The sequence below is a fragment of the Astatotilapia calliptera genome, chromosome 7 (genome assembly GCF_964374335.1).
Source record: "Astatotilapia calliptera chromosome 7, fAstCal68.1, whole genome shotgun sequence".
Taxonomy (NCBI): Eukaryota; Metazoa; Chordata; class Actinopteri; order Cichliformes; family Cichlidae; genus Astatotilapia; species Astatotilapia calliptera.
The window spans coordinates 590,001-616,889 of record NC_137428.1 but is presented as its reverse complement, the minus strand read 5'-3'; the positions used below and the strand labels follow the sequence as shown (position 1 = coordinate 616,889).

The 26,889-nt window shown below is 47.3% G+C and overlaps 1 protein-coding gene and 1 long non-coding RNA gene across 6 annotated transcripts in view; one reads left to right on the top strand and one right to left on the bottom strand.

Annotated features, from left to right (window-relative positions):
* Window positions 1–971: 971 nt before the first annotated feature.
* The window catches only part of LOC113024999 (carbohydrate sulfotransferase 8-like), a 44,225-nt gene continuing 18,307 nt past the window's right edge, over window positions 972–26,889 (top strand). Inside the window, exons 1-2 of one of the 5 annotated variants that reach the window (XM_080304032.1) lie at window positions 972–1,101; window positions 25,046–25,231. In XM_080304032.1, the coding sequence (XP_080160158.1) occupies window positions 25,069–25,231 (163 nt within the window). In that variant the 5' untranslated portion in view covers window positions 972–1,101; window positions 25,046–25,068. Of the gene's footprint in view, window positions 1,102–1,864; window positions 2,268–25,045; window positions 25,232–26,889 lie in introns of those variants that run through there. The other 4 variants (XM_026172314.2, XM_026172313.2, XM_080304031.1 and 1 more) reach the window with 4 other exon arrangements.
* On the bottom strand, window positions 22,920–24,088 carry LOC145429902 (uncharacterized). The gene is made up of 3 exons (XR_013910232.1): window positions 23,444–24,088; window positions 23,240–23,357; window positions 22,920–23,108 (listed from the first exon to the last, which is right to left on the bottom strand). It is a non-coding gene; the product is annotated as an uncharacterized LOC145429902 (long non-coding RNA).

The window sequence follows — 26,889 nt, the reverse complement described above, 5'->3', positions numbered from 1 at the left end:
TCCTCTGATGGGGCTCTGTGCAAACTGCATTGGACTCAGCTGATGTCCAGTCTCTTCCATAATCACATTTCTGATGAGTTTTTCAAAGACTTCACGACTGGGGTGAGCGTGACAGGCCATTAACTGTATGAAACTCATCGCTGAGTTCAATGATAAAGTGCTGAGTGTGTTTCAGTTTCTGCTGCTGATGTTCCTGCTCTGAGACTTGGATGGATGACCCATGATGAGCAGGAGCTGTGAGCTGGACACAGGCGGTGTTTCACGGAGCTCCTCGCTGTCGTGGAGACACAGCGAGTGATACGATGCTGTCAGCGGAGCTTCATCATCATCAGGATGAAGCACAGATGCTCTCTGCTTCCTCCTGCAGCTCACAGCCGCTCACAAAGATCAATGAGTGCCTCCACAAAGGAGCAGGACGTCTGTCACCTCCACTCTACATCCTGGATTTAATAAAACACCAGCAGGGGGCGCCACAGGACAGGCTGGACATGCACGATAGGACAGCAGAGTGAGCGTGAGGGAAGTCGCTTGTGTCTCTGTAAACTCAAACTCTGACTGTAAAGGCCTCAGAGGTCAGAGGTCACAGCTCAGAGCTGGCTGTAAACACCTCACACCTGGGAGGTTAGAGGTCACAGGTCGAGGCACCGCAGCCTAAAAATAAGCACAGCTGAGCTGGGTCTGCCCTGGCACCTCCACCCAGGAGGAAGCTGCACGTCAGCTGGGAGGTGCTGAGGAGGCATCGTGGTTAAACTGAATAACCTTAAATATCACTGAAAGGATAGAAAGCGACTCACAGCAGGCAAAACTAAACACGCTCTCCTCTCAGGGCGGGGCTCCCGGGGTCAGCCTCTGTGACATCGAGGTCCTGCTGCTGCTCTCGTGTCTCGTAAACAGGTCACATGACCTCCGCACCTGAGACAGATCACAGGTAAAGGTGGACTCGGTCCTGTTGTGCAGCTTGTTCCTTCGTCTTTCCGGTTTCTTGGAATATACACATTCACACACCGAGTCAGCAGGCAGCGCTGAGGCGGAGGTCCCCAGAGAGGAGGAGGAAGAGAGCTGGTAAACAGCAAGGACAGGAGGAGCAGGGGAGAGGAGGAGGTGCGCACACACACACACACACACACACACACACACACACACACACACACACACACGGCTGCTCTACAGTCAATTTAACAATAATAAGAGTCTCTGCTTCCTGTCCTGCTGGTAAATAAAAGCATCATAAACCTGCTCAGATCTTCATCGATTTTTCTAAAGTGTTATTTTTGTCACAGACACCTGCACACAGTCACACTACAGGGAAAAACACCGAGCGAGCTAAAGGAGGGAGCAGCTTTTTCACGTGTCTTCATGAATAACTGTAAACCTGTTGTTTTATTGACTGTATTTGTGCTCTGTTACAAACACTGGAACACCGTGCAGTAATAACACTGGGCTCACATTAATGTGCTGAGCATCAATGACATAACTGTTCATGTGTCATTGCATAAAATTCTCTTACTGTGTGTGACTGCACAGATGGACACAGAAATGTCAAAGCTAACATTCAGTTTATTGTTTTCACGCGGTTTAAATGGACCTCCAGCTGTAACAGCTGAACTCATTAAAACGAAATGAATTTTTCAAACAGGACGCTCTCCTGTCTCCTAACTCACGGTTAGGATTAGAGGAAACAATAAAAACTAAGCAGAAGCACAAACACAGATCTGCCGAGCAGCAGTTTTAACTGTTATGATAATAAAATCAATCCTAACAGTTAAATCTGTGACGTCACTCTGGTGTGTGTCTGCGTTACATCAGATTCACCTCTGCAGCCCTGACCATCGCGGGCTTTTATTTTGAGGATTTGGCGAATGCGGGCTTTTATTGTGGTGGTCTGACCAAACCTCCTCCGTGTCTCCCGGAGCTGGCCGGTCGGGCTCCGCCGCCCTGCCCTCCCGTTCACAGTACACTCTCAGTCCAGTCCTTCAGCTCCGGGGCCGCTAACGAACTCAGCCCGCGGACACCGCAGCTCACCGGCAGCTCTGCGCCCGTTAGAGCGTTTACTGAGTACCGGAGGAGGAGGGACGCCCGCAGACTTTCCGACGGAACAGAACTCCGCGGACTGCGTCCATGCTGAGCCGCACACAGGTGAGCGCCGGCGGAGCGAGGACCGGGGGCAGCGGGCGCACTTTCAGTCGGTACTCCGGTGATACTGTGACGTAGACCGGACAGCCCGACGGCGAGCGGCGGGGTTCGCGGAGCAGCTGAAAGTAAAGCAGGTGTGTTTGGAGTGCTTTCGTCATTAACACTGACTCCGCCCCCCCCCCCGTTAACGCAGATTAAACCGCGTTTTTTTGAGCCAGTGAAAGGTTACGGACAGGGGCGGATACAGAGAAACGGGGCCCGGGGCACAGGTAAGGAAAAAGCCCCCCCCCCTCCTTTTGCTGGTTTTAAACGGGGCAGCTAATTGGATAGCCGTGTTTGATGATCAGCTTGTAGTTTGTGCTCGAGCGGCCCTGATTGGTGGACGTTTCTCACATTATTTGACACCTGGAACTGTTATTGTGGCGCTCTGTTTGCTGCTTCCTGACTAGGTTTCACCTAAAGAAGGACCAGAAATCCAAACTTTTACTTTTACTGAAGCGTGAAAAACATTTCCGATAAAGAAATCAAAAGAACACAGACTCTCTTGTTTCTGTTCATTTATTTTATGTCATCCAGATGTTACATTTTTTGCTCCTCTAATTGATTCCAGTTTATTTCTTTGTGTTTGCTCTGTTGATATTTGTTTAATCATGACAACAAAATGATTAAAGTTGATCAGATGCTGATGGGGAAACAGAACTGATCTCTCGTGTACTCGTCTGAGCGTCTGACGTCAGTCGCAGGGGGGCGGTGCCGGGGTGTCGGTTGATGTCGCGGTGTCTGTTTCTGTGATGTCAGTGGCAGACTGAGCGCGTGCGGAGTTGCTGAAAACAAAGATGGAGATGTTTGCCGTGTGGATCCTCAGCAGCTGATCAAAGAGAAAGAGCGGCGCCTGATCTTCAGGGTGCAATATCAGCTGTGGGCGGAGCCTGCACAGGTCTCAGATCCACCTGTCAAGCTGGCGGAGGAGGAGGAGGAGGACTGCTGCTTCTTCTCCTTTGTCAGCAGCAGTTGAATGAAAAGCTGCGATCGCGCTGAATAATTTCTCTCCTCGTGTCTAAAAATAGCCACCCGGCTGCTCCACCTGCACACGGAGCTCTGCTGCACCTACGACGACCCTCGGAGTCACCTGACCTCGGCCGTAACAAACTGAACCAAAATAAACCGGAGCGACGGCGAGGCTGAAATAAACCCGAGCACCTCAGAGCAGGCGGAGGGAGCGCTGTGATTTATCGTTCATAAACACGACCTCGAGTCTGATCTGTGTGGGTTTAGGACGAGTCACAGATCAAACTGAGGTTTTCCCCGATCGATCATTTTATAGATGTTACCTGTTAACGCTCGCCATCTGACCGCTCGGTTCAGGGAGTGCTGCTGCTGGCTGTGTTTGTTTCTCCAGCCCGGTGCGTCCCACCCTGAGCTTTCATCTGCTGGATTTCGGTGACAGCTGGATGGCGATATACGATATATATCTCGATATTTATTTTTAAGCCATAAAGTAAGAACAAACAGAGAGTTTAGTCACAGCTGTGTCCCAGATGTCACACAGGCACTTTTATTAACACACAGCGCAGATGTACAAGAAACAATTACTCAGAAATAAATTATCAGCATTTATTAAATAATCATGCTCCATAAATAAAAGAAAAAATGTTGTTTTGTGCATAACAAAGAGCTCACAACTGTGCAGTCAAAATGTAAACTAACAGACGCCGAGCACAACAACAAGCAGCTGCTCTGTTCTTAACTTCTACTGCGTGACCGACAGCCTGGAGTTTGAAATCCTCTTCGTAACCGCGTCTCTGAACAGGAGCCGTTTATGGTCCTTATATGCACACAGTACGGTGATATTACGCTGAAGCACAGTACGTATCACTCCGCGAGGCTCCAGACTACGGCAGCCGTAACGCGGTGCGGCTCCGTAGCAAAGTCGTACTCAAACATTTTTAGTCAGATTGCTGAGCGCCGTGTTCCACAGAGAAGCGGTTCGCGGTCAGTGAGCACAACCAGAACTCATACATAAGGCGCGCTGTCAACTTTTGAGAAAATGAAAGGATTTTAGGCCGTGCAGCACCTCTGGGCGTTAGCGTGGTTAGCTAGCTAACACGTTGACGCCGTCCAGCCCCACGCACGGGGCGATGCGCAGTAACTCGTTAACGGAGATTTGCCGTGTCCATCTTGTCGCTGCCTGCAGGTGAAGCGATGGGGGAGGAGGGGGTGTTGTGGTCAGTGAAGGAGAGGCGGAGCAACGCAGCGTAGAGACAAAAGTGGACGAAAGAGAGGCAAACCTGCGGCTCCACAACTATAATTATAGCATAGACTATATCGATATAAAGGATATTGTCACATCTCTTATCTCGTATAAAAATATATCGATATATTTAAAAACTCGATATATCGCCCAGCCCTACATCACGTAGACGTGGGCTGGGAGTAAGAACAATAACACGGGCGAGGTCGAGTTGTGTGCAGGTTTTACACCTGAGCTCACCTGAGACCGAGTCTGTCATTAATGGATCCATAACACTGGAGAAAACGGGACCCCGAGCGATGAGGGAAACATCTGAGCGTGCAACACCTGGATCACAAGGTCACCTGGTGGGAGGTGACCTGTCTCTGAACAGGTAACAGGTGTGCACAGCGTCTCTCGGGCAGCTTGTGTCAGAGCCAGTCAGTGGGAGATCGCCCCCTGCAGGAACTGAGCGTCACTGAGTCTCTGAACCTGTGGATTCATCACAGACTGGATCTCATGACCACATCCAGTCACAGAGACGTGTCGGGGTCGCTTTAATGATGGCAGCTGATTGGTCGCAGACATGGTCCCCGTCTTTAAAGATCACCGGATCATTGCAGTCTCAATAACTGTGGTCGTGTCGCGGGCTCCGCCCACTGCTCTTCCAGGTGTGACTGTTGTGTAACCCTCTGCTGGAACTTCTGGACTCGAACGTCCTGTATCGATCGTGTGTTACTGCGTCTCGCTCCACAGTTGTGCGTCTCGCTCTATTCTATTCTATTATGTTTGCAAGCGTGGCTCCATTTCTAAGAGTTTCTGATCCTGAGTCTGTGGACGTCACAAACGTCTCTGTCTCATCAAGGTGGTTCGCTTGGTTTTCTCGTCCTTCTGCCTGTGAGGGACTGATCAGTGCTGCTGCTGATTCAAGTGCATAATAGCATACAGTTGTGTGTGTGTGTGTGTGTGTGTGTGTGTGTGTGTGTGTGTGTGTGTGTGTGTGTGTTGGATAAACTGACAGTGTGGTACCAGGTTCGTGTTGGTTAATCTGGAGGCGGGTCTGAGCGCTGCTTTGCTGCAGTTTCCTTTGAAGTGGAGCAGGACGTGTTTGTGCGTTCCTCCGACAGAAACAGTCGTATCGTGTGTCGACTCGTTTCAGCTGCACTTTCACCGTGTGAGGATTCAATTACCATAAGCACCTTTAATCTGAGCCGACGGCCTCATCGAGGAAACTCGATCCCTCCTGCTAACGAAGAGAGCCGCGCTGCAGGATGCTGAGGCTCTTCTTCCAGGCTGCCGGCATGAATAACACATCGGAGAGGGACACCTCCGCCCCTGCAGAGCGCCTCCATCGGTCTCTGCAGGGGCACAGGGTCCTGAACAGTCATCTCCTAACCACAGGCAGCACTGAGCTTCACCGGAGAGCTTTCAGACCAACACCTACACCACCCACAGCTGAGGGCGGTGTGAGAGTCTCACGTTTATCAATGTTAAACTGATTAATCTATTTTAGAAAGTATGGAAACATCTGTCCATCGTCCCATGTTCACACCGTCCAGCTGTTTCCGGTCCGAGCGTCTGATTGGATGAAGCTCTCTGCAGCGGGTCCCCGCGTCTTTCTTTAAAATAAAACTGTAGCGTTCGTGCCCGACCTCTCCAGCTCTTCGTCAGCTCGGTTCACCTGCAGCTCATCTGTCATGTGATGGGGTTTCTCCGCCCATCGGAGTCAAGTCATCTTTATTTATATAGCACATTCAAAAGACATCAAGTGTCGGCCAAAGTGCTGAACAGAGGGATGATATGATAAAAAGAATTAAAATAGATGAGATGAAAACATTATAGAAACATTGTAAGACATCCATATATGTTTTGTAAAAAAATGTGTACATGCATATATGCAAATACATATACAAAAATGTACACAAGCACACACAAGCACACGTGAACATAAAATACATGCAAACATTACCCAATGAGATAAAAGACCAGAATCGCAGAATAAAAGAGGTGTCAGAGAGAGCCTTGGAAAATAGGAAGGGCTTCAGATTCGATTTGAAGACTTCCAAGGATGAAGAGGATTTACTGAAAGGGGGAAGGCTGTTCCAGAGTCTCGGCGGCAATGGAGAAAGCCCTGTCCCCTCTAGATTTGAACTGGGAGCGTGGAACTGATAACAGCATCTGACTGGAGGAGCGCAGAGATCGAGTGGGTCGGTGCAAGCTAAGAAGATCTGAAATGTAACCTGGAGCCAAACCATGGAGAGCTTTAAAAACAAATAATAAAACCTTAAAATCAATTCTATATTTAACTGGTAGTCAATGTAGAGATGCGAGTATCGCAGTAATAGTCTCTGTTTCTGGTACCCGTCAGGAGCCTTGCGGCTGCATTTTGAACAAGTTGCAGGCGGGTCAGGCTTGAGTGACAGATGCCTAAATAGAGAGACTTACAGTAGTCAAGACGTGACGATAGGAAAGCATGAAACCAAGATTTTTTACGTGGGGATGTACACGAGCTGATAATGGGCCCAAATCGTTTCTTATGAGACTAACAGAGTCCTGCTTACCGAAGATTATCATGTCGGTTTTGTCGTGATTTAATTTGAGAAAGTTCAGAGACATCCAGCAATGTATGTCGCTAAGACACTCTGAGACTTTCTGCAGCGTACTGTCAGCACCTGGTTTTAGAGAGAGGTAGAAATGTGCATCGTCTGCATCGGAGTGACAGGAGATCTGGTGTTTCTGAAAAATGGAGCCTAATGCGAGCATGTATAAGGAGAACAAGGCCGGGCCCAGAATAGAGCCCTGAGGTATTCCACAGGTGAGAGTAGCTGGGAGGAGTATTTGTTACCCAGCATCACAGAGTAGGATCAGCTCTCCAGGTAAGAGGCAAACCATGTTAGAGCAGAGCCTCGAATGCAGACACGTCTGTAGACGGTTTAACAGGATTGTGTGGTCGACAGTGTCAAAGGCTGCGCTCAGGTCTAGAAGGATGACAACTGTGCTTTTTCCAGAGTCACCAGCTAGAAGCACATCATTGAACACCTTCAGTAGAGACTCTGTGCTGTGGAAGGCTCTGAAACCACACTGATATTTGTCCAGAATATTAGTGTGTCTAAGAATGAGGAAAGTTGGTGGAGGACGACTTTCTCAAGAACCTTAGACAACAATGGCAGCTTAGAGATTGGTCTGAAAATACCAAGAACTGACGGGTCTGAACCAGGTTTTTTAGAAGCGGCTGAACAACAGCTTGTTTAAACGAATGAGGAACAGTCCCATTTGAGATGCTGCTATTTACAATAACGAGGATGTTAGGGCCGACTGTCTTCAGCACATCTCTGAGAAATGGTGTAGGTAACACATCCAAGGGGCACGTTTCATGTGCATTATTATATCAGTGAGATGGGGTAATGAAACTGGTTTAAATTCGGAGAAAAGGAATGAACATGCAGGTGGTTCAGAGGGGTCTTGGGATGGGAGCGGGATATGTGCTCGGATATCATCAATGTTTTCAGTAAAGAACTTTCGTGTGAGGCTGTCTCAGATATGGCTGCAGTGGCGCAGGACAGAGTTGATTGTGTTGAATAGAACTTTAGGATTACCAGAGATTATCTTGGAGAAATAATTTGCTCTTTCTACCTTGATGGTGCGCTGATAGTTATTTAGACAATCTCTAAACACTTGGTAAGAAACGTGGAGCTTATCGTGCTTCCATTTTCGTTCTGCTTTCCTGCCTGACGGCACGAGTGCTGAAATGCTGTAAACATCAGCAGCAGTGTTCGTTTCTCACAGGCTGGTGTCCGCACACCTGTGCAGGTGTTTAAGCACTGCTTCATTTCACTGCTCTGATTATTAGCTCAGAGCTAACATCTTAGCCTATTGCTAACACAATGAAATATAAGGATGAAGGTGGAGGTTTGTTCTCACCCTGTTTTTAAGTGTTGATTTTATGTTAAAGGTGGAGGTGAGGAGCTGGGTAAGGTTTTCTCCTCAGTGTGTTTTGCTTGTTTGTGTATCTGAAGCACTTTTGACCACCTGTCTGCTCCACCTGTCCTCTCCACCTGCCCGTGTGTCGGACAGGGCTCTGTGGGTCTGAATGAGTCCTTTGTGTGGAAAGTTTGAGCCGGTCATCAGAGGTCATTCTAGTTAATAATTCGCTCTAACTGGCGGGTGAGAAACCGCCTCCAGATATCGGGGGCGGCGGTCTCTGGATCGCCAGTGATTAAGAGTAGCTGTGCAGCCGGCGGGCTCAGAGGATTAGTGACATTAATGATGAGAACAAAGCGACGCTGCTGCTCAGCAGCTTGTTTAGTTCTGCCTTTCAGCGTGTTTCATTATTCATTTGGCTCGCTGGAGCCAGACTGCTGTGACCCACTGCTGTGGGAATGAGCCGGGCTTGTATGGATTTATTTAGACTCAGAAACACCCCAGAGAATTAACCTGGGTAAGCTTAAAGCCACGATCACACATTTATAGGAGCTCCACCTCCAGCTTCTTCTGTCTGCTCCACTCGCAGCAGGAAAAAAGCCTCCAAAAAGTCCCTGTGCTGGTAGCTGTTTAATCAAGTTAGAAACTCGGGGAAAGTATTTATCCATCACCAACAGACCCACTGGTTTAAAGTCCAAATGACCAACTCCAGGTTTGAGAGAGCAGTCCCATCTCCAAGTACATGGCCCAAACCACATCCAAAACCAGTTCAGTATCTGGGTCAATGTCCAGCTACAGGTCCAAAGTCCAAAACAAGATTTAAAGCAGAGAACTAAACTAGCCCCAAAGTCCAGGATCGGGTCTGACTCCAGGACAACCGACAAAACCAAGACCAGGTCTGAGACCGGGTCCGACTGAGACTGGGTCTGACTGAGACCTGGGCCCTATTTCAGGAAGCCGGTTTAGAAAACTCAGAGTGAAAAACGATACTCAGGGTTGAGTAACCCCGAACTGTCCAACTCGGAATATTCTGTTTCAGAAAGGCTGATAACAATTAGTTCAGTCAACGCGGAGTTGCTTTAACCCCAAGTGAAGCGCGCGCACGAGGATACATAAAGCCCTGATTAGTGGAGCACAGATTAAGCGAGTCACCATGGAGACGGAGGGAAAGAAGGCAAGGCAAGGCAAGTTTATTTGTATAGCACAATTCAACAACAAGGTGATTCAAAGTGCTTTACAGAGACATTAGAAACAAGAACAAATAAAAAGCATGATTTAAAATTGAATAAAACAAGCAAATAATAGAATAGAATAGAATAGAATTCAACTTTATTGTCATTGCACATGCACAGGTACAGGGCAACGAAATGCAGTTTGCATCCATCCAGAAGTGCTTTAGTGATATAGATATATTACAATATATATTAGCAATAATATAGATATGTGAGTATATTACAGAAATGGGTCTATTATGGTATGTTATAATGTACACGGTATGAAGTATGTTGTGAATATTCTATAACTATAAGTATGTACAGGCTGTAGTGAGTACAAGCTATGTACAGGATATGAACAGGATATAAATATGAAAAACTATACAGAATATGAAATAAATAACTTTACAGAATCTGGGATATACAGCTATACAGAAATGGGAACTATGCAAGTTGTAAACAGTTGTAGGATTAAAGATTATCGAATGTACAGAATGATTGTTTACACAGAGCTATACAGTAGTGCAGTTAAGATAAGTGAGGGTGTAGATAGTTTCTACAGAGGCTATATAAAGTGCTGGTGGTTGTGAGTGGTGGTTCACTCCATGTTATTATTGTGTGTTTGAGGGTACAGTTGTCCATTGTGGGTGTGTGTATGTTCAGTCCATGAGTTTAACTTGGGTCAGATGTCAGGAGGCAGAGTTCAGGAGTCTGACAGCTGTGGGGAAGAAGCTGTTCCGGTACCTGGTGGTCTTAGTCCGGAGGCTCCTGTAGTGCCTCCCAGAGGGCAGGAGGGTGAAGAGTCCATGTGATGGGTGATTGGGGTCTTTGATGATTTTCCCAGCCCTTTTCAGACACCGCTTCCTGTAGATGTCTTTTATGGCAGGAAGTGGTGCTCCGGCGATGCGCTGGGCAGTTTTCACGACCCTCTGCAACGCCTTCCGGTCCGAGGCAGAGCAGTTCCCGTACCAGACTGTTATACAGTTGGTCAGGATGCTCTCGATGGTGCAGCGATAGAAGTTCACCAGGATGTCTGAGGACAGGTGGTTCTTCCTCAGAGTCCTCAAGAAGAAGAGGCGCTGGTGAGCCTTCTTGACCAGCTTGGAGCAGTTGGTCGTCCAGGTGAGATCCTCGGAGATGTGGACTCCCAGGAACTTGAAGCTGCTCACACGCTCCACAGCCGTCCCCTTAATGTGGATGGGTGGATGTGGGTCAGCATTCCTCCTGTAGTCCACGATGAGCTCCTTGGTCTTCTCGGTGTTAAGCAGCAGGTTGTTTCTGTCGCACCACTCAGCCAGACGATCCACCTCCTCCCTGTAGGCGGCCTCATCGTTGTCACTGATGAGGCCAATCACCGTGGTGTCATCTGCAAACTTAATGATGGTGTTGGAACCATCAGCAGGTCTGCAGTCGTGGGTGAAGAGGGAGTAGAGGAAAGGGCTCATCACACAGCCTTGTGGTACACCGGTGTTCATTGTGATGGTAGATGAGCAGCGGTTATCCAGCCGGACATGTTGGGGGCGGTTGGGAGGGAACTGATACCCAGGTCTGTCAGTTTCCTGATGAGTTGTGAGGGGTGGATTGTATTGAATGCTGAACTGAAGTCTATAAACAGCATTCTGGCGTAGGTGTTGTTGTTGTCCAGGTGTGAGAGGACAGAGTGCATTGCGATGGAGACTGCATCCTCTGTGCTCCTGTTCTGGCGGTATGCGAATTGGTGGGGGTCCAGGGTGGGGGGGAGACAGGATTTGAAGTGTGCTAGGACCAGCTGCTCTAAGCACTTAGTGATGATGGGGGTGAGTGCTACTGGGCGGTAATCATTGAGGCAAGATGGGTTGGAGTTTTTGGGTATCGGGACGATAACTAACTAATTAACAAACAAACAAACAAACAAACAACAGTATATAAAATCAAAACAGATAAAATCAGAACAGTAGATAAAATCAGTAGTTAAATGTAAGTTTTGAAATTTAAGCTTAAAGTGTGGATTTGGTGCTTTATTCAAATGCAGCTGAGAACAGGTGAGTCTTCAACCTGGATTTAAATAAACTGAGTGTTTCAGCTGATCTGAGGCTTTCTGGGAGTTTGTTCCAGATATAAGGAGCATAAAAGCTGAATGCAGCTTCTCCGTGTCTGGTTCTGACTCTGGGAACTGATAAAAGACCGGATCCAGATGACCTGAGGGATCTGGAAGGTTCATACTGGGTCAGGAGGTCATTGATGTATTTTGGTCCTAAACCATTCAGAGCTTTATAGACCAGCATCAGAACTTTAAAGTCTATCCTCTGACGGACAGGCAGCCAGTGTAAAGACCTCAGAGCTGGACTGATGTGGTCCACTTTTTTGGTCTTAGTGAGGACTCGAGCAGCAGAGTTCTGAATGAGCTGTAGTTGTCTGACTGATTTTTTAGGTAGACCTGTAAAGATGCTGTTACAGTAATCAAGCCTACTAAAGATGAATGCATGGACCAGGTTTTCCAGGTCCTGTTGAGACATCAGATCTTTTATCCTTGAAATATTCTTGAGGTGATAGTAAGCTGATTTTGTTATTGTCTTAATGTGTTTTTCTAAGTTTAGGTCTGCATCCATCACTACACCCAAATTTCTCGCCTGGTTTGTGGTTTTTAGATGTATAGATTGAAGTTCTCTGGTGACCTGTAATCGTTTTTCTTTGGCGCCAAAGACTATTACCTCAGTTTGTTTTTGTTTAGCTGGAGAAAATTGTGGCACAACTAGTCATTGATTTCCTCAATGCATTTACCAAGAGCCTGTACAGGGCCTCGGGCTCCTGGTGACATTGTGATATATATTTGTGTGTCATCTGCATAGCTGTGATAGTTTATTTTGTTGTTGTTTATAATCTGTGCCAGTGGGAGCATGTAGATGTTAAACAGAAGGGGTCCCAAGATGGAACCTTGGGGAACTCCACATGTGATACTTGTCTGCTCAGATGTGAAGTTACCTATTGATACAAAGTATTTCCTGTTTTCTACGTATGTTTTGAACCAGTTTAGTACAGTTCCTGAAAGACCTGTCCAGTTCTCCAGTCGTTTGAGTAATATGTTGTGGTCAACTGTATCAAATGCTGCACTGAGATCCAGTAAAACTAGGACTGACATTTTTCCACTGTCTGAAGGCGCGGTCAATGTATTTCACAGCGCTTGAGGCCGAAATTCTGATGGCAGCATATGCTGATAACATGCAAATTTTGCGGAAAAAAAGTAACACAGCCTCAGCTGCAAAAGAAAGGGAGCATGCATGGCAAAACATAGCCGACAGAGTCAATGTGTGAGTGTTAATTTAAACATTGATCTAGGGATTTCCACCCATTTAACACGTTATTTTATTATATTTTATTTTTTATTTCATACATTTGATTTTGTGATGTGATGTCCCAAACGTTCCTGGCAGCAAGTAAAAATGAAATATAAAAATATAGTCCAAACAGGTAAGGTGTAATTGTATTATGAGCCATAGTGCTTGGTCTGTTTGTCCGATGTAAATCAATTGCAGTTAGAGGCTACATTAATTTCCCCTCTGTAAGCACTTATTGAAATTATCTGAGCACATTACAAGTACATATTTGCTTACTCTGTATGCTCAAATGTGACCCGTTATAGCCAACAGGAAAAAAGCGGAGGCCCGAAAAACAGGTGGGGGTCCTCCACCACCACCACTCACAGAGGCTGAGCAGTTGGCTTCCACATTTGTGATAATGTTGGCAGCATCACATATGATCTTCACAGTGCAGAGAACACAAATTAGCATCCATTACTATAATGAAATAATTTGTTAGTTTGAAATGCTACAGGGAACTATGTACCTGTACATTAATGCTGTGGAAAGACTTCCTGTTCACATAGTCTCCTTCATTTACTGAAGGAGCAATGATTGGAATGTGAGTGCCATCTATACAGCCAATCACACCTGGGAACCGTGAGAATAAATGTAAAATTTAAGTAGTAGTTCAAATATCACCACATCATGAATTAAGTTTCGTTCATCCTGCTACCTGCAATTTTGTGGCATCCCTCTTTGATGAATCTTGTGGGTCTATGACCGGGGAACACCACAGACGAGTACAGGAGACGTTTCAGTGCAACTGTAACATTCCTGACTGCCCGACAGACGGTAGCCTTGGAAACGTGCTCAGCGTCACCAATATTATACAGAAAGCTCCCGTTTGCAAAAAACCGAAGTGCAATACAAATAATATGTACAGAACTGAGAGGATGTCCGCGATGTGTCACATGAGCAATATTAGGCCTGAGGATGTTATTCAAATAAATTATAGATTGTGCTGAAAAACGGTAACGTTCACACAGAAAATCATCAGGTAATGATAAAATGTCCAAACACGCTCTAATCACTCTCTCCCGGCGGAGAGCTCTGCGGAGAATTTGGGCTTCAACATCTACTGGCTCTTCAAGGAAGGAGCACGCCATGTCTGACACTTCCTACAGTCAGGTTTCTGACAAAGGGGCGGAGAAGGTCAGGGTTAGTTGAAGCTAACCTGCTAGGGGGCAGGTTAGCTTCACGGAGTGTGTCGTCATAGTAACTCACTCAGAATTAATCTAAACTCGCTTTGTGAAACCGAAAACCCAGAGTTTTCGTTAACTCAGGGTATACTTACTCAGAGTTTGCACTAAACCGGCTTCCTGAAACAGGGCCCAGGTCTAGATCAGGTCTGACTCCAGGACAACAGACAAAACCAAGACCAGGTCTGAGACCGGGTCCGACTGAGACCCAGTCTGACTGAGACCAGGTCTAGATCAGGTCTGACTCCAGATTGAAAGCAAACACAAAAACTGGCTCCAGCAGTCGCCCCATGCCCCGGGTCCCACACCAGTCCACAGCTCTGGGTGTGGGTTGGTGTGCTAGTATGATGGAGAGGTGCCTCTCTTCTGATAACCTACAACTTTTACTCATCATATAAATCATGACATTTATCGCGTGACCTGATCAGCTCGTCCGAGTTCAGGAGAGGCACGGAGAGAACGTAGGGAACAGATGGAAAAGGTGACGATAAGCCGGAGTGACCTCACACTTAACGCAGGACCTCCACCCTGCTGTCCACCTCGTGCTGCAGCTTGCGGATAAACGTGAACGGAGGTGGAGATTTCCGTATATGTTATCCCATAAGATTAGAGTCCCATAACGGAATGAGAGGGATTAATCTTCCTAGCTCGCGTCGAGGGGACCACACAAGCCCTTTATTGTGCCGGAGGAGGTGGCTTATCAACTCATCGGATTTGCAGATTATATTCCTGATTATGTTTATTTCATATTTCCGTGCAGTCGTCCGTAAGGACGGACAGAGTATTTCAGCTGAGGTGATTCAAAGATCAGAAAGCTGCATCGCCACAAATGCTCCTGTCAGAGGCGCAGTTTGACATTTCTCATTAAATGTGATGCTTTATTAAAGTAAAAGATGTCCATGGGGATGTATGTTTCTTTTTCAGGGAGTAAAAGTCGGAGAGATCCAAGAAAATTACATTTTTATTCCTGGGTAAATGATGGAAACATGAATTAGATTTTGAATTCTGGATTTAACAGGAAGCCAAAACAGGAGAAATCTGCTCTCTTTCTAGTCCCTGTCAGGACTCTTGCTGCAGCATTTTGGATCAGCTGAAGGCTTTTCAGGGAGTTTTTTGGACATCCTGATAATAATGAATTACAGTCGTCCAGCCTGGAAGTAATAAATGCATGAACTAGTTTTTCAGCGTCACTCTGAGACAGGATATTTCTAATTTTAGAGATGTTGCACAAATGGAAGAAAGCAGTCTTACATATTTGTTTAATATGTGCGTTGAAGGACATGTCCTGGTCAAAAATGACTCCAAGGTTCCTCACAGTGTTACTGGAGGCCAAGGTAATGCCATCCAGAGGAAGAATCTGGTTAGATACCATATTTCTAAGCTTTTCAGGGCCGAGTACAATAACCTCAGTTTGATCTGAATGAAGAAGCAGAAGGTTAGCGGCCATCCAGGTCTTTATGTCTTTAAGACATTCCTGCAGTTTAACTCATTGGTGTGTGTTATCTGGCTTCATGGACAGATAGAGCTGGGTGTCATCTGCATAGCAGTGAAAATGTATGCTATGTCTTCTAATGATGCTGCCTAAGGGAAGCATGTATAATGTAAACAGAATTGGTCCTAGCACTGAACCCTGTGGAACTCCATAACTAACCTCAGTGTGCTCCCATTAAACGAGGTGTTTGAATCCTTTTCATCTCCTCCTTCAGTCGGACAGTGTCAGAGGAACAGGTGACCCAGAGTAAAATGGTGAGACTAAGATAAGTGCTGCAGAAGAACAAAGCAGTGTTATGTCAGCTGACATGGTAAATTATTTCTGAGACTTCAAACTGGACCCACCTGCTCAGCTCGGTCCCACAGTCCAATGAGACACTGAGTATATGAAGTGTTTGTTTTACTGAATGTTCACTGTGATAAACATACAAACAGGTCAGACCATCGTCAGTTACCATGGTGATCTGTCTGCGTTAAACACCGTCAGTTAATCTCGTTTCGTGGTGACACCCGCTGTGCCGAAAACAGCGGACGGAGTCGAGAAGGCAGGAAGTAGAAAACTGATTTGGGCCGCGAGGATGATCAGTTAACGTCCACGTACGCGGCAGCGGCACAGAAACTCCTGCTGTGTGTCGAGCGCTGTGCTGCTGCTGAGTGTGAGGAGCTGAACTCAGAGATCAGGGAAGCACAGTGGAAAGTCCACAGTATCAAACAAGCTGCAGAAACACCACTCGTGCCTCCGCTCGCTTTCCAGCTCGGGTCACCTTCATTTCAGGGGCAGCGTGGGACTCTTTGTCCCCGAGCTCTGGCTCGTTTCTCAGCCCGCACGCCGTCCTTGGCCTCATCCTGAACTCTGAACAATTAGCACTAAACGGTCTGAGCGAGCTGCTGCAGCCTCGCTCACGCAGCCCATTTTCTGTCTTTGTATCTGCACACAAAGCAGAGCGAAAGACCGACTGTAACCGTGATGATGGAGGCTGTCTCAGCGTCTGTGGTGCAGCTACACAGAGGTGGAATTTCTCGGTGAGCTGCTTACTGTTAAAAATGACTCCTTTATCGGCTTTCTTTGCCCTCCTGGGCAGCCGCCGCCTGCACAAGCTCTCATTTTATGTACCAACTGTACATAAGTGTTCAGGCTGCTGTCTCATTAGCTTTGACTTCAACCAAACCGGCGTGTGAACACGTCCTGCAGGTACGAGGCTGCTGAATGATTCCTGTAGGAACCATGTGAATAACTCAGGATACTCTCCCGGTCCTGCTGGAGAGCACCGCAACGACAAAGTCAGCACATGTATTTGTTCTTAAAACACTTTACTTTCAGATACTAGGAGAACAAAAGTTTGAAGAAAAGTGAGGAAATCTTCTGCAAACATGTTCCTGTAACTTTCAGCTGTTGGTGGGACTCGTCCTGCAGCTGTGGAGGAACACGAGCCCAGACCAGCAGACTCGGTGCTTGTACTGTGTCACACTTTATTCATGTTTTCTCTGTAGTTTCTCCCTCAGTGCAGTTAGCGTGAGTTCTCCTGTTGCAGTTTACCCTGATTGTTTGCTCTCGTTTGTTCCGTGGTTTCCTTCAGCGTGTCAATAATCTGTGAGCGCTGCAGTCACAATATTGACGCAGCTCAAAACGTCTGTGGCGGTTCGATGACAGCGGGCGTTTCCTGTTTCAGAGTGTTGATGATGTCGCTCAGGGAGGTGTGATTGTGGTGTACGGCGTGGAGCTCTGCCATCACACTGCAGGGTATCCATCTCCTGCCGTCATGTTAATCCGGGCGCGGCAGGATTGAAGCGTCCTTGCCGAGCGGTCAGCTGGAGGCCCAGAGTTTGACTCGACAAGGACGTGAGGAGGGGTCGTCCTCTCGACTCTTCGTTGTGACTCGTTCCTCTGAGTTTCCTGCCGTGTTCTTGGTTTTCTGACTAAATGAATCTTCAGTTGGGACTGCGACCTGTTTGGGGGAAAATACTCAGAAACCTGATTATTTGTTCTCAGTATTTCATGCTTCATTAGATGCAGCCTGATGGTTTTTCTTTAATCCTGCCAACAAACACTCAAATCAGCCTGGCTGGATTCTTTCTGCACGCAGCGTCTTGTTCTCAGCCGCCCTGTTTTATTTAAATGCAGGCTGTTTATCCTCGTTTCAGCAGAATGAGCTGCTGCAGCGTGATGCTATAAATCATCAGCCAGTCGTCGCTAATAGAAACCTTAATAACACATTTATTATTATTAGAGGAACAAAAGTTTCTGCTGTAAAACTTCAGAAAACAGAACAAAGCGTCTCAGCGGTGATCTCAGACGTCGAGGTCGATCCGCCTGCGGCTGAAAACCGTCCTTACCGCAAACAGATCACAGCCACTGCTTTGAGAGCGATGATAAAATCAACGTGGTGGTCTTCGTTTCCTTTGTTATAAATCAGACTGTTGGAGACGGGAGTGATTCACTCGCCATTTACTCTCCGAGCTGCGGCGAAACTGTGAAAACCGACACCTTCAAAGTAAAAGCTGTGCTGCACTGCTTAAACCAACATATTTCCAAAGGCAAGACTTTTACTTTGACGGTCTCTGTTTCTGGTTACGAGGTTTTGGTGCAGCTCCACCAACCGACCACTTGATGAGTACATGCTTCCCTAGCAACGGTTGCCAGGCAGTCACCTGTGTAACTGAGGCCTCAGTTCAGTATTAAGATTTACCATGGTAACCGTTTCCATGGTGACGATAGCACACTACAGAGCCGTGCCTTAAACGAAACATTGACGCAAAAAATTTGTCAAATTTTTCCTAATTAAATTATTCGAAATACTCAGTCAATTGTTGCAGCCCTTCTGTGATTTGATATAATATAGTTTAATACAGTGTTTCCCAACCACTGGGCCACGGGACCGGCTTTTAAGGTGTCGCAGATAAATACAACAAAATAAAACCAGTACCAAAAACAGAAGATTTATTCATAACACACAAGGAAAAGACCCAGGGAAACAGAGTTAACGATAAAAACGATTAAAAAACCCGATAAAACCGTGAAAACCATAAATTTCAAACCCGAGCCTCAACTCTCGCAGCCCAGTACCAAACGGACCGCCGTAATTAGCGTGAGTAACGGGCAGAACAATGACATTCTCTTCCACTAGAGGGCAGTACAACTACCTGCTCTAATTCAGTGGGTCGCCAACTGCCAGTAAGACAGAAGACGACGACGAAGAAATGACAATAGTCAGAAAAGTAGTCAGTGTGACCTGGTCCTGGAGGAAACTCCGACCCAGGTGGAGGCCCAGCATGAGCAGTGGTCAGAAGGAAGCAAAAAAGGTAAACTGGGGACCAGTGTTGGGACTAACGCGTTATTAAGTAACGCGTTACAGTAACTACGTTATTATTGTGGTAACGAGCACGGTAACTAGTTATTATGCCAAAACCAGGAGCGCATTACTTGTTACTGGGATTCAGATAGGGTCGTTACTCGTTACTTCGTGTGGTGGCATCGCGGAGCTTCCACAGATTCAATAACATTAGCAAGTGGTGGAGGCCAGCAGGTGGATGAAGGAAAAGGGAGGCAGGAGGAAGAGAGACCCGAGGCGGCCGCCGGTCCGAGAGTGTCAGGTGAACTGAACTTCAGAAGTTATGACCTGCAGTCTCTCTGGGTCAGATATGAACCAAGTTTAGGTGGAGTTTATTTTCGTTAGTCTGACTTTCTCCGTACTGCGTGCTAGCTAGCATGATGGAGTTTCTATACAGCTGGGTGGTGCTATGAAGTTAATGATGTTGAACTTTATTTTGTTCATAAGTTATTAGAGTTGCCAACCGTCCCGTCTGGTATTCAGAGAAAATATTACGCGTTTCTTATTGAGGTGAAAAGGAACAGTTTGTCCCGTAATTCAGCTACAAAAAGGCACAAAGCTGCAGTTATTCTGTGTCTTTGCTGCACAGCTGCCTCTTCTTCTCTCATCCTCCCCCCTCCCTCTCCTGTTTCTACTTCAATCATGAAACTGATCAGTGATCAGCTGATCGTCTCTCTTGTTTATTTATCGCCCACTTTGCGCCAGAAAGAGGAAACCAGCCGATGTCGCGCTAAACAGCAGCAGCATGTTTAAGCTTGATCAGCTGTTGTTAGAATGTATTTAATATTAATTTCTAGTATCAGCTGATGTTTGCTGGAGCCACAGCTGTAAAGCTGCTGGTCATGATGTGGGTTTGGATATGTGGTGAGAGGGAAACATGAAGATGAAACCAGGAGATGTCCTTACTGAATCATCAGAGCTGAACAGGTGATGGAGAAACAGGTTTACCTTTTAGGTGACATGGATGAGTTGAAGTTATGAACTGTTTCTGAGAGACAAATAACACCAGGATCCTTTTTTAGGTAGCTGACAGCTGGTAACTGTGCAGGGGCGGGTCTAGCAAAGTGTGGCCAGGGGGCATGTAGGGCATTAACAGGGAGAGGGGGGCACAAAGAAATACTTTTCTTTCTTATTCTCATTTAAAATGTCTCGCTTTTATTAAATAATTATCTGAATCTTACAACAAACGATTGATAGATTGATGCATATATACCATCAGAACAGTGATCATCACTGTCACAACAGTGTTTGTTTTCATTCAAAGGCTTTATGAGTTTTCCTATAATGGCGGCCGGTCTCTAGTCAAAATGTCCGGGACGATTTTCTGTCCCAGTCCAGCCCTGTTTGCAGCTCATCTGCAGTCTGGTGTTACCTACATCTTCCTACTCAGAAGGAAGAATTTCTGAGTACAATCAAAGCACCACGACTGCAGTTTTTGTGTTGGATGTAAAAGGTGCACATGACGCTGTGACGTAGGCTAGAATCATGGCAGCAGTCAATGACGGTCCAGGCGTGGGATTTCTCTCGTGGAAATGTGCACATTATCTTTTCCTTTCTATTGGTCGGTGGCACAGTGCACTGTGGCAAGTAAGCAAGCTAGAAGACTGCAAAGTTATGGAAGCAACACATTAACAAGAGAAGTCTGAGTAAAACCAAAGTTACTTTCCCTAGTAACTAGTTACTCTGAAAGTAACGAGTAACTTGAAGTAACTGAGTTACTTTTGAGAGAAGCAACTAGTAATGTAACTAAGTTACTATTTTAAAGTAACTTACCCAACACTGCTGGGGACAAACCGAGCCAACTCTGCTCTGCCTGGAGTGCGGGGGAAATGATCAATGTGCTTTTTGTGGCATTTTTGTTTTTGCTGTGGGATTTTTGTAATGTGAAACATATGCTGTGGCTCCAAAAGGTTGGAAACACTGGTTTAATTTGTACAGTATGACAGATTGGTGACATCACAGCACCGACACCCGTTTTGAAGCCTTGGGAGGCCTTATTGATTTATTTTCATTGTAATCATTTCTAAGTCTAAGGAAGTCCACTCCATGCCTCCTAGGTCAGCTCTTTCCACGGGGCGGAGGCCGGGGCATAAACTCGGCCACACTGCAGAGGTGATCTCTCTCAGCTGGTCTAGGAACACCTAAGTGCAAGGAGGAGGAGTTGGAGGAGGAGCAGGAGGAGGCTGGGAAGCTTCTGTGGATAGACCCTGAGCTGGATCAGCAGCAGAGGATGGATGGAATAAATAAACAGACTGATTGGCTGGATCCAGTTATGCGTGTCACATGATCAGCTGAAAACATCTGAAACCATCACAGAGTCTCTCAGCACAAAAGATACAGACACTGCAGGAGTGTGTGTGTGTGTGTGCGTGTGTGTGTGTGTGTGCGTGCGTGTGTGCGCGTGTGTGTGTGTGTGTGCGCGTGTGTGTGCGCGTGTGCGTGTGTGTGTGTGTGTGTGTGTGTTATGGGCTCACCTGCTGTGATGCTGCAAACAGATGTTCCTGCTCAGCCTCATGGGAGCAGGAAGTGTGCAGTCAGCAGGAGAGATGGCTGTGCAGTAAAAACAAACGCACACACACACACACACACACACACACACACACACACACAGAGCAGGTAAACAGCCAGTGATGGCATTGGTTTTTGTCCTGTGATGGCGCCCTCCTGTGGTCATGTCAAAGTGTACCTGCTTGATCAGTTATCGTCATAGAAACCAGGATGGAGGCGCTTCACGTGTCCCTATAAGTCGTATCTTCTCTTGTTCAGGTGCAGTGCTGCCACCTAGTGGTGCAGGTGTGGTCCAGCACAGAGTTCGTGGACCCACCTGTCGGTAAAGATGACTCCGTGTACGAGAGTGAGTTTCCGGCACAGTCAGGAGCTTTCAGGAGTTTTATTCGTCTGCCACATGGATCACAGTCATTTGACTTTCAGGCTTTTTTAGGGGGGTAGAAGGACGTGAGTGTGTCAGGATGGAGTAGGGCCGTGTGATATAATGATATATATCAGATAACGATATGAAAACGTCTATCGTTTGTTTCGTGGTGTCGCAAAATAAACTGCAACTGTTTTTACTCGTCGTCATTAGCAACAACGGTGGTAAAACCATTGCATGGCTCTGCCATCCGCTTGTTTATTTTCCACATAAACCTTTCACAATAAAGCTGGAGATCCTGTTGAGACTTTTCAAAATAAACTGAATCACTTGGTGGGCGGTGGTGATAACCTGCAGGTCGCTGTGCATGGATCAATGCTGTGGAAACAGAAAATAAACTGAAGGAGCTTTAAAAGGCCAGCGAGAGCGAGCAACCTGAGAACCAAAGTCTAATGAAGACGTTATTAAAGGAGCGTCTGAGTGATCGATCAGCTGATTGTGAGTTTTCAGGAAGCACTGGAGGACCAGGAGCAGCTCTCGTTTTCCTCCCCCACCACTCGTAAATCACCCTCATGTTCTCCATCATTCTCTTGGTCAGAGCGTGAGTGGGCGGACGCCGAAATGATCCTCGTGGGGAAAAGAGTCACAGGAAGTAGAACGTCATGTTATTGCACATGCTCAGTTCCCACAGAGAGAGCAGGTTTGTGATATTCTGACAGGAAGTGAAAGTGTCACGCTCCACCAGACTCCATTCACAAAACCAGCAATTTAACCTCCAATGAGCTGTCGGAGGCCTTTGACTAGTGATGGGCAGATGAAGCCCCATGAAGCACTGAAGCTTTTCATCCAATTGGTTCACCCCAACGCGAAGCTTCATGAAGCTTCATTTGCTCTAGCAGGACACCTACTGGACGTAAAAATAATAGCTGGCATGAATTTGAAGAGTGTGGCCTTTTGCACACAGCCTGTAAATGTCAACAACAAAAGGAGTGTGTAAAACATGTATATTGTAGTGATGGCAGTATACTGTGTATATTTATAGTGGCAGTATGGAACATGATTATTTGGAAATGCTTGAAATGGAAATGATCATTTACTGTGAGGTGAGGTGTGGTTGGGGTGTGGACAGTAGTTGTGCTTTTGTAACGTTGAGGTATGGACAGCTACACACTGAGGCTTTGAGCCTCAGTCCTGCCTGTTCACATTTTATTCTGTAAAAACTAAATTTTCACTGCTTTTATGACCTTTTTAGTGGGGAGAACATAGCTAGGATTTAATGATTTAACAAATCTTTTGAATCCTTTGTCCTCCACAATGCTAAATGGCTGGGAGTCCTCAATCACCATGCTGACCAGGTCTTCATCTATTTGAGATTGTTCTCCTGAGGAAAGACAATAAAGACAAAGCACAAATATAAATATCACACACGTAAATTATAACAGCTGTATAATATTGTTATATCATTTAGTAACATTACTGCATCCTATATTATCATTGCATTTGATGGCTCACCTGGTCTTGCTCCACAATCGGTGTTCCTCTTATTCTCATGCAAAGCTCTGTAGTGCCTAAGCATGGATGAGGTGTTGCTGTTATATCCCAGCTCCCTGGCACATAGCAAACACTTCACCTTGTACACAAGTAAAGACAGCTCAACATAAATTGTATTGCACCATCAGTATCATGAAAATACATCTTCTGTAGAAATTTACATACCTTGTTGGGAGGAATAAAATCAAAATGTTCCCACACAGGGGAGGACATCCTCCTCTTCTTAGCTGGCTCCATTCTCTCCTGACTTTCTCTCCTCACTCTCATAAACCTCCAAACTGTCTCCAAACTCTCTCTAACCGCAACTCTCCATCAAACACCCACATTTTGAATGAAGTCTGAGGGGTTTATATCGCTGTCATATCTCGCGGCAAAGTTCGAACCACTTCATGAACCAGTCACGTGGTACAGCCGGGCAGCGAGGCTTCGGACGTCATCATTTTCAGCTCCTCCCATAAATGAAGCAAGCCTCGATACGCGCTTCGCGGAAACGCCCCCTCCATTACTCGACACACGCTCCGAAGCCTCGATACAGAACGTCCCATCACTACCTTTGACAGTGTGTCACTGGTTTTGCGTTTGGCTGTGGTCAGTGTCACAGCTGGCAGCACGAGGTGACACCCGGACCCTGCAGAGGCCACACAGGTTGTTCAACTCCTCCAGGATGGCACATCAGTACGTGCCATCGTCAGGTTTGCTGTGTCTCCCAGCACCGTCTGAGGAGCGCAGAGGAGACTTCAGGAGACGGACGGTTACTGGACTGGGCCGTAGAAGGCCTTAACCCATCAGCAGGACCAGTATCTGCTCCTTTGTGCAAAGAGGAAGACCTGTAGCAGGTCACTGGTGTGAACGTTTCTGACCAAACAATCAGAAATAGACTTCATGAGGTTTGCCTGAGGGCCACATGTCCTGTAGTGGGCCCACGCTCACTGCAGTAGAACACCAGAACCGGCAAGTCCACCGCTGCCGCCCGGCTCTGCAGAGATGAGGGCGGGCTCAGCCTGAGCACATGTGTCAGAGCTGAAAGTGTCTGGAGAAGCCGAGGAGAACGCCGGCTCTGCGGCTCGGTGGTGGGTCAGTGATGGTTGGGTATCCATGGAGGGATGCGGACCTCTACAGGTATATTGCCATGGTGACTTCTGTCCTCTGTGGGAGGGGACAGCTACAAAATAATGTCAACAATGATGTAAGACTTACTGCAGATGTCCGTGTTTGATGAGAACGATTCATTTTATTGGAAACACTCACAGTGAAACTCTCCTCTGTGTTGACCACCTCCTCCTCCTCCTCAGGAGGTGCAGCATGGCTCCAACGGCCACCCCGGCCTTCACCTGCAGCTTCCGTGGAGGTTTCAGCCTATCAGCATCCAGCCAACCTGCAGCTGTTTGGGGGTTTCATGTGGATCTTTCCATCGTGTGTGTAATGGCTGTGGGGTGTGGTCATCACCCTGCTGGGCGGGCGGTGTCGACACTCATGTTTGTGAGGTGATGGAGGGTACTTGATAACAACCTGAGGCGGTGTAAAATTTTCACATTTATACCGCAGGTGGAGCTGCCGGAGAGACAATAAAGGTACTAAGGCAGCAGGAGTGTGGTTGGAGGAGGTGGAGCAGGTGACGGTGTTTAAAGGAAACGGAGAGGAACCGTCGGCGCTCAGAGTGAAACGCCGAAGCTCGGCCCCAGAGGCATCCGATGGCGTGCAGTCACACGGCGAGCATCAGGTTTGCATGTCTTTATCAGATCTCGTCTGAAGTGTTTGTCTCCTCAGGTGCTCGCCGTGGTCTGTCCAGGATGAGCCTGCTGGGCGTTCGGAGGAGGCTGCTGTGTGCGGCCGTGAAGCCGCCCTGCTCCCTCTGCTGCTCCCTGTGGTTCCTCCTGCTGCTGGGAGCCGGATCGCTGCTGCTGCTCGCCCGCCTGCAGAACCTCACCGAGCCGGTCCTCCAGTGGCGCCCAGGTTAGTTCTTCTCCATGTTTTCTTCGCCTCCTTTCACTCTGGTGCTCGTTACGCTGCCCCCTGCAGGGCGTAGAAACCTGCAGCATGCTGTGTCTTTGCATGTTCAGCACCACCTCTGAGGTTTTAGGAAGGATAAAGTGTTAGAGGGCGCGCTGCGTTCTAGCCCCCACCTGAGGTCATGTGATCAACACAGTGGATCGGCTGAGGTTCCTGTGCAGGTTGTCTGAGCTCAGGTCTGCAGGTGGCAGTCGCAGTTCTGCTCCTCTAAAACAGCCAGCAGGGGTCAGAGGTCACAGAGGAGCGTGGAGCAGCAGCTCCTGAGAAGCAAACCCACCAACAAACGTCACAACCTCCTGTCCAGCTTTCAGGCACGTCTCAGGTTGATGCCGCGTGTTAATGAGTCATAAAGACGTGAACGAGTGTCTGAAATCTGCTCCAGGAAGCAGGACCGATTCTGTCCAATCACAATCGAGTATCGAGCGCCATCCCTACCTTAGTAATGTGATGCTCCCGTGTTCTGCGGACGGACCCGTGCGTTGAAAGCTCTGCGTAAGCACGCTCAGTGGGACAAATTAAAAGTCCATGATGGAGGCACCGGCCAATCACAGAACAGGACAGGGTTACACTTTCATCACGCTCTCCTGACCTCTGACCTCCTTTCCTCTGAGAGCTGCTGCTCGCTGCGTGTTTCCTGCGTTATGCTCAGAGATCTCAGCAGCAGCCACGTCACGCTCGTTCTTCATCATTCTGTATCTACATGCACCGAGCTGCTGGCCCCTGATTGGCTGATCGGGTTTTTAATGAGCAGTGGAACAGGTGTGCTCTATCTGAGCCGTTCACTGGTTGACTCATGTGGCGTCTGGGCAAGAGGACGTGAGGTCACAGGCAGCTGGTGACACGCTTTGCTGCATTACAGCGTCACACACACCTCCTTCAGAGAGCAGCCTGTGATTGGTTCAGTCTCTGAAACATGTACTTCATTACAAAAGTTACTTTGTTAGAGTAATGCATTACTTGCGTCTGCTCCTTCTTAGGCGATGCTAGCACGGTGCTAGCATGCTGTCTGCACAGAAAACATGGTGCTCTGAGAGTACTGCAATACTGCAGTACTGTAGTGTACGGAGTACGTGCTCATGAAGAGTCAGCATCGTGAGCAGAAGCAGCGGTGCAGATTATTTTCCTGTGGGGTGGGTGGAGCTTCAGACGCTGCATGACGTGTATAAAAAACATTTGTCTACATTTTAAATGACGTAGAGCGCCGACGCCGCGCCTGCTGCTCCATCAGCCTCATCTCAGGTTTCAGCACCTACCTTCACTGCTCCCATTCTCTGATGGCGTCTGTCTGCGGGAGGTAGGCGATGACACCTGTGCTGAGGTGATGGCGGAGATCAATGAGGCAAGCGGCTGATGTCGTGAGGGGGAGGGCAACGTTGCGCTAGATTCTTTTCTCCATCAGCTGTTGCAGATTTGCCGCTGAGCTTCGAGCCTCGTCTGCTTTCGCCAAACACACATACCTGTTGAGTCAGTTCCTGCCTGTGCTGTCATGAACTTTGACCTTTAAGCAAGGCCTGTAGAGTCTGAGATGGAGCTCCTGGGTGATGTCAGGTGACCGTGCTGCCCTGACTGCTCTTACTAACTGATATTAAAGACGTCTCAGT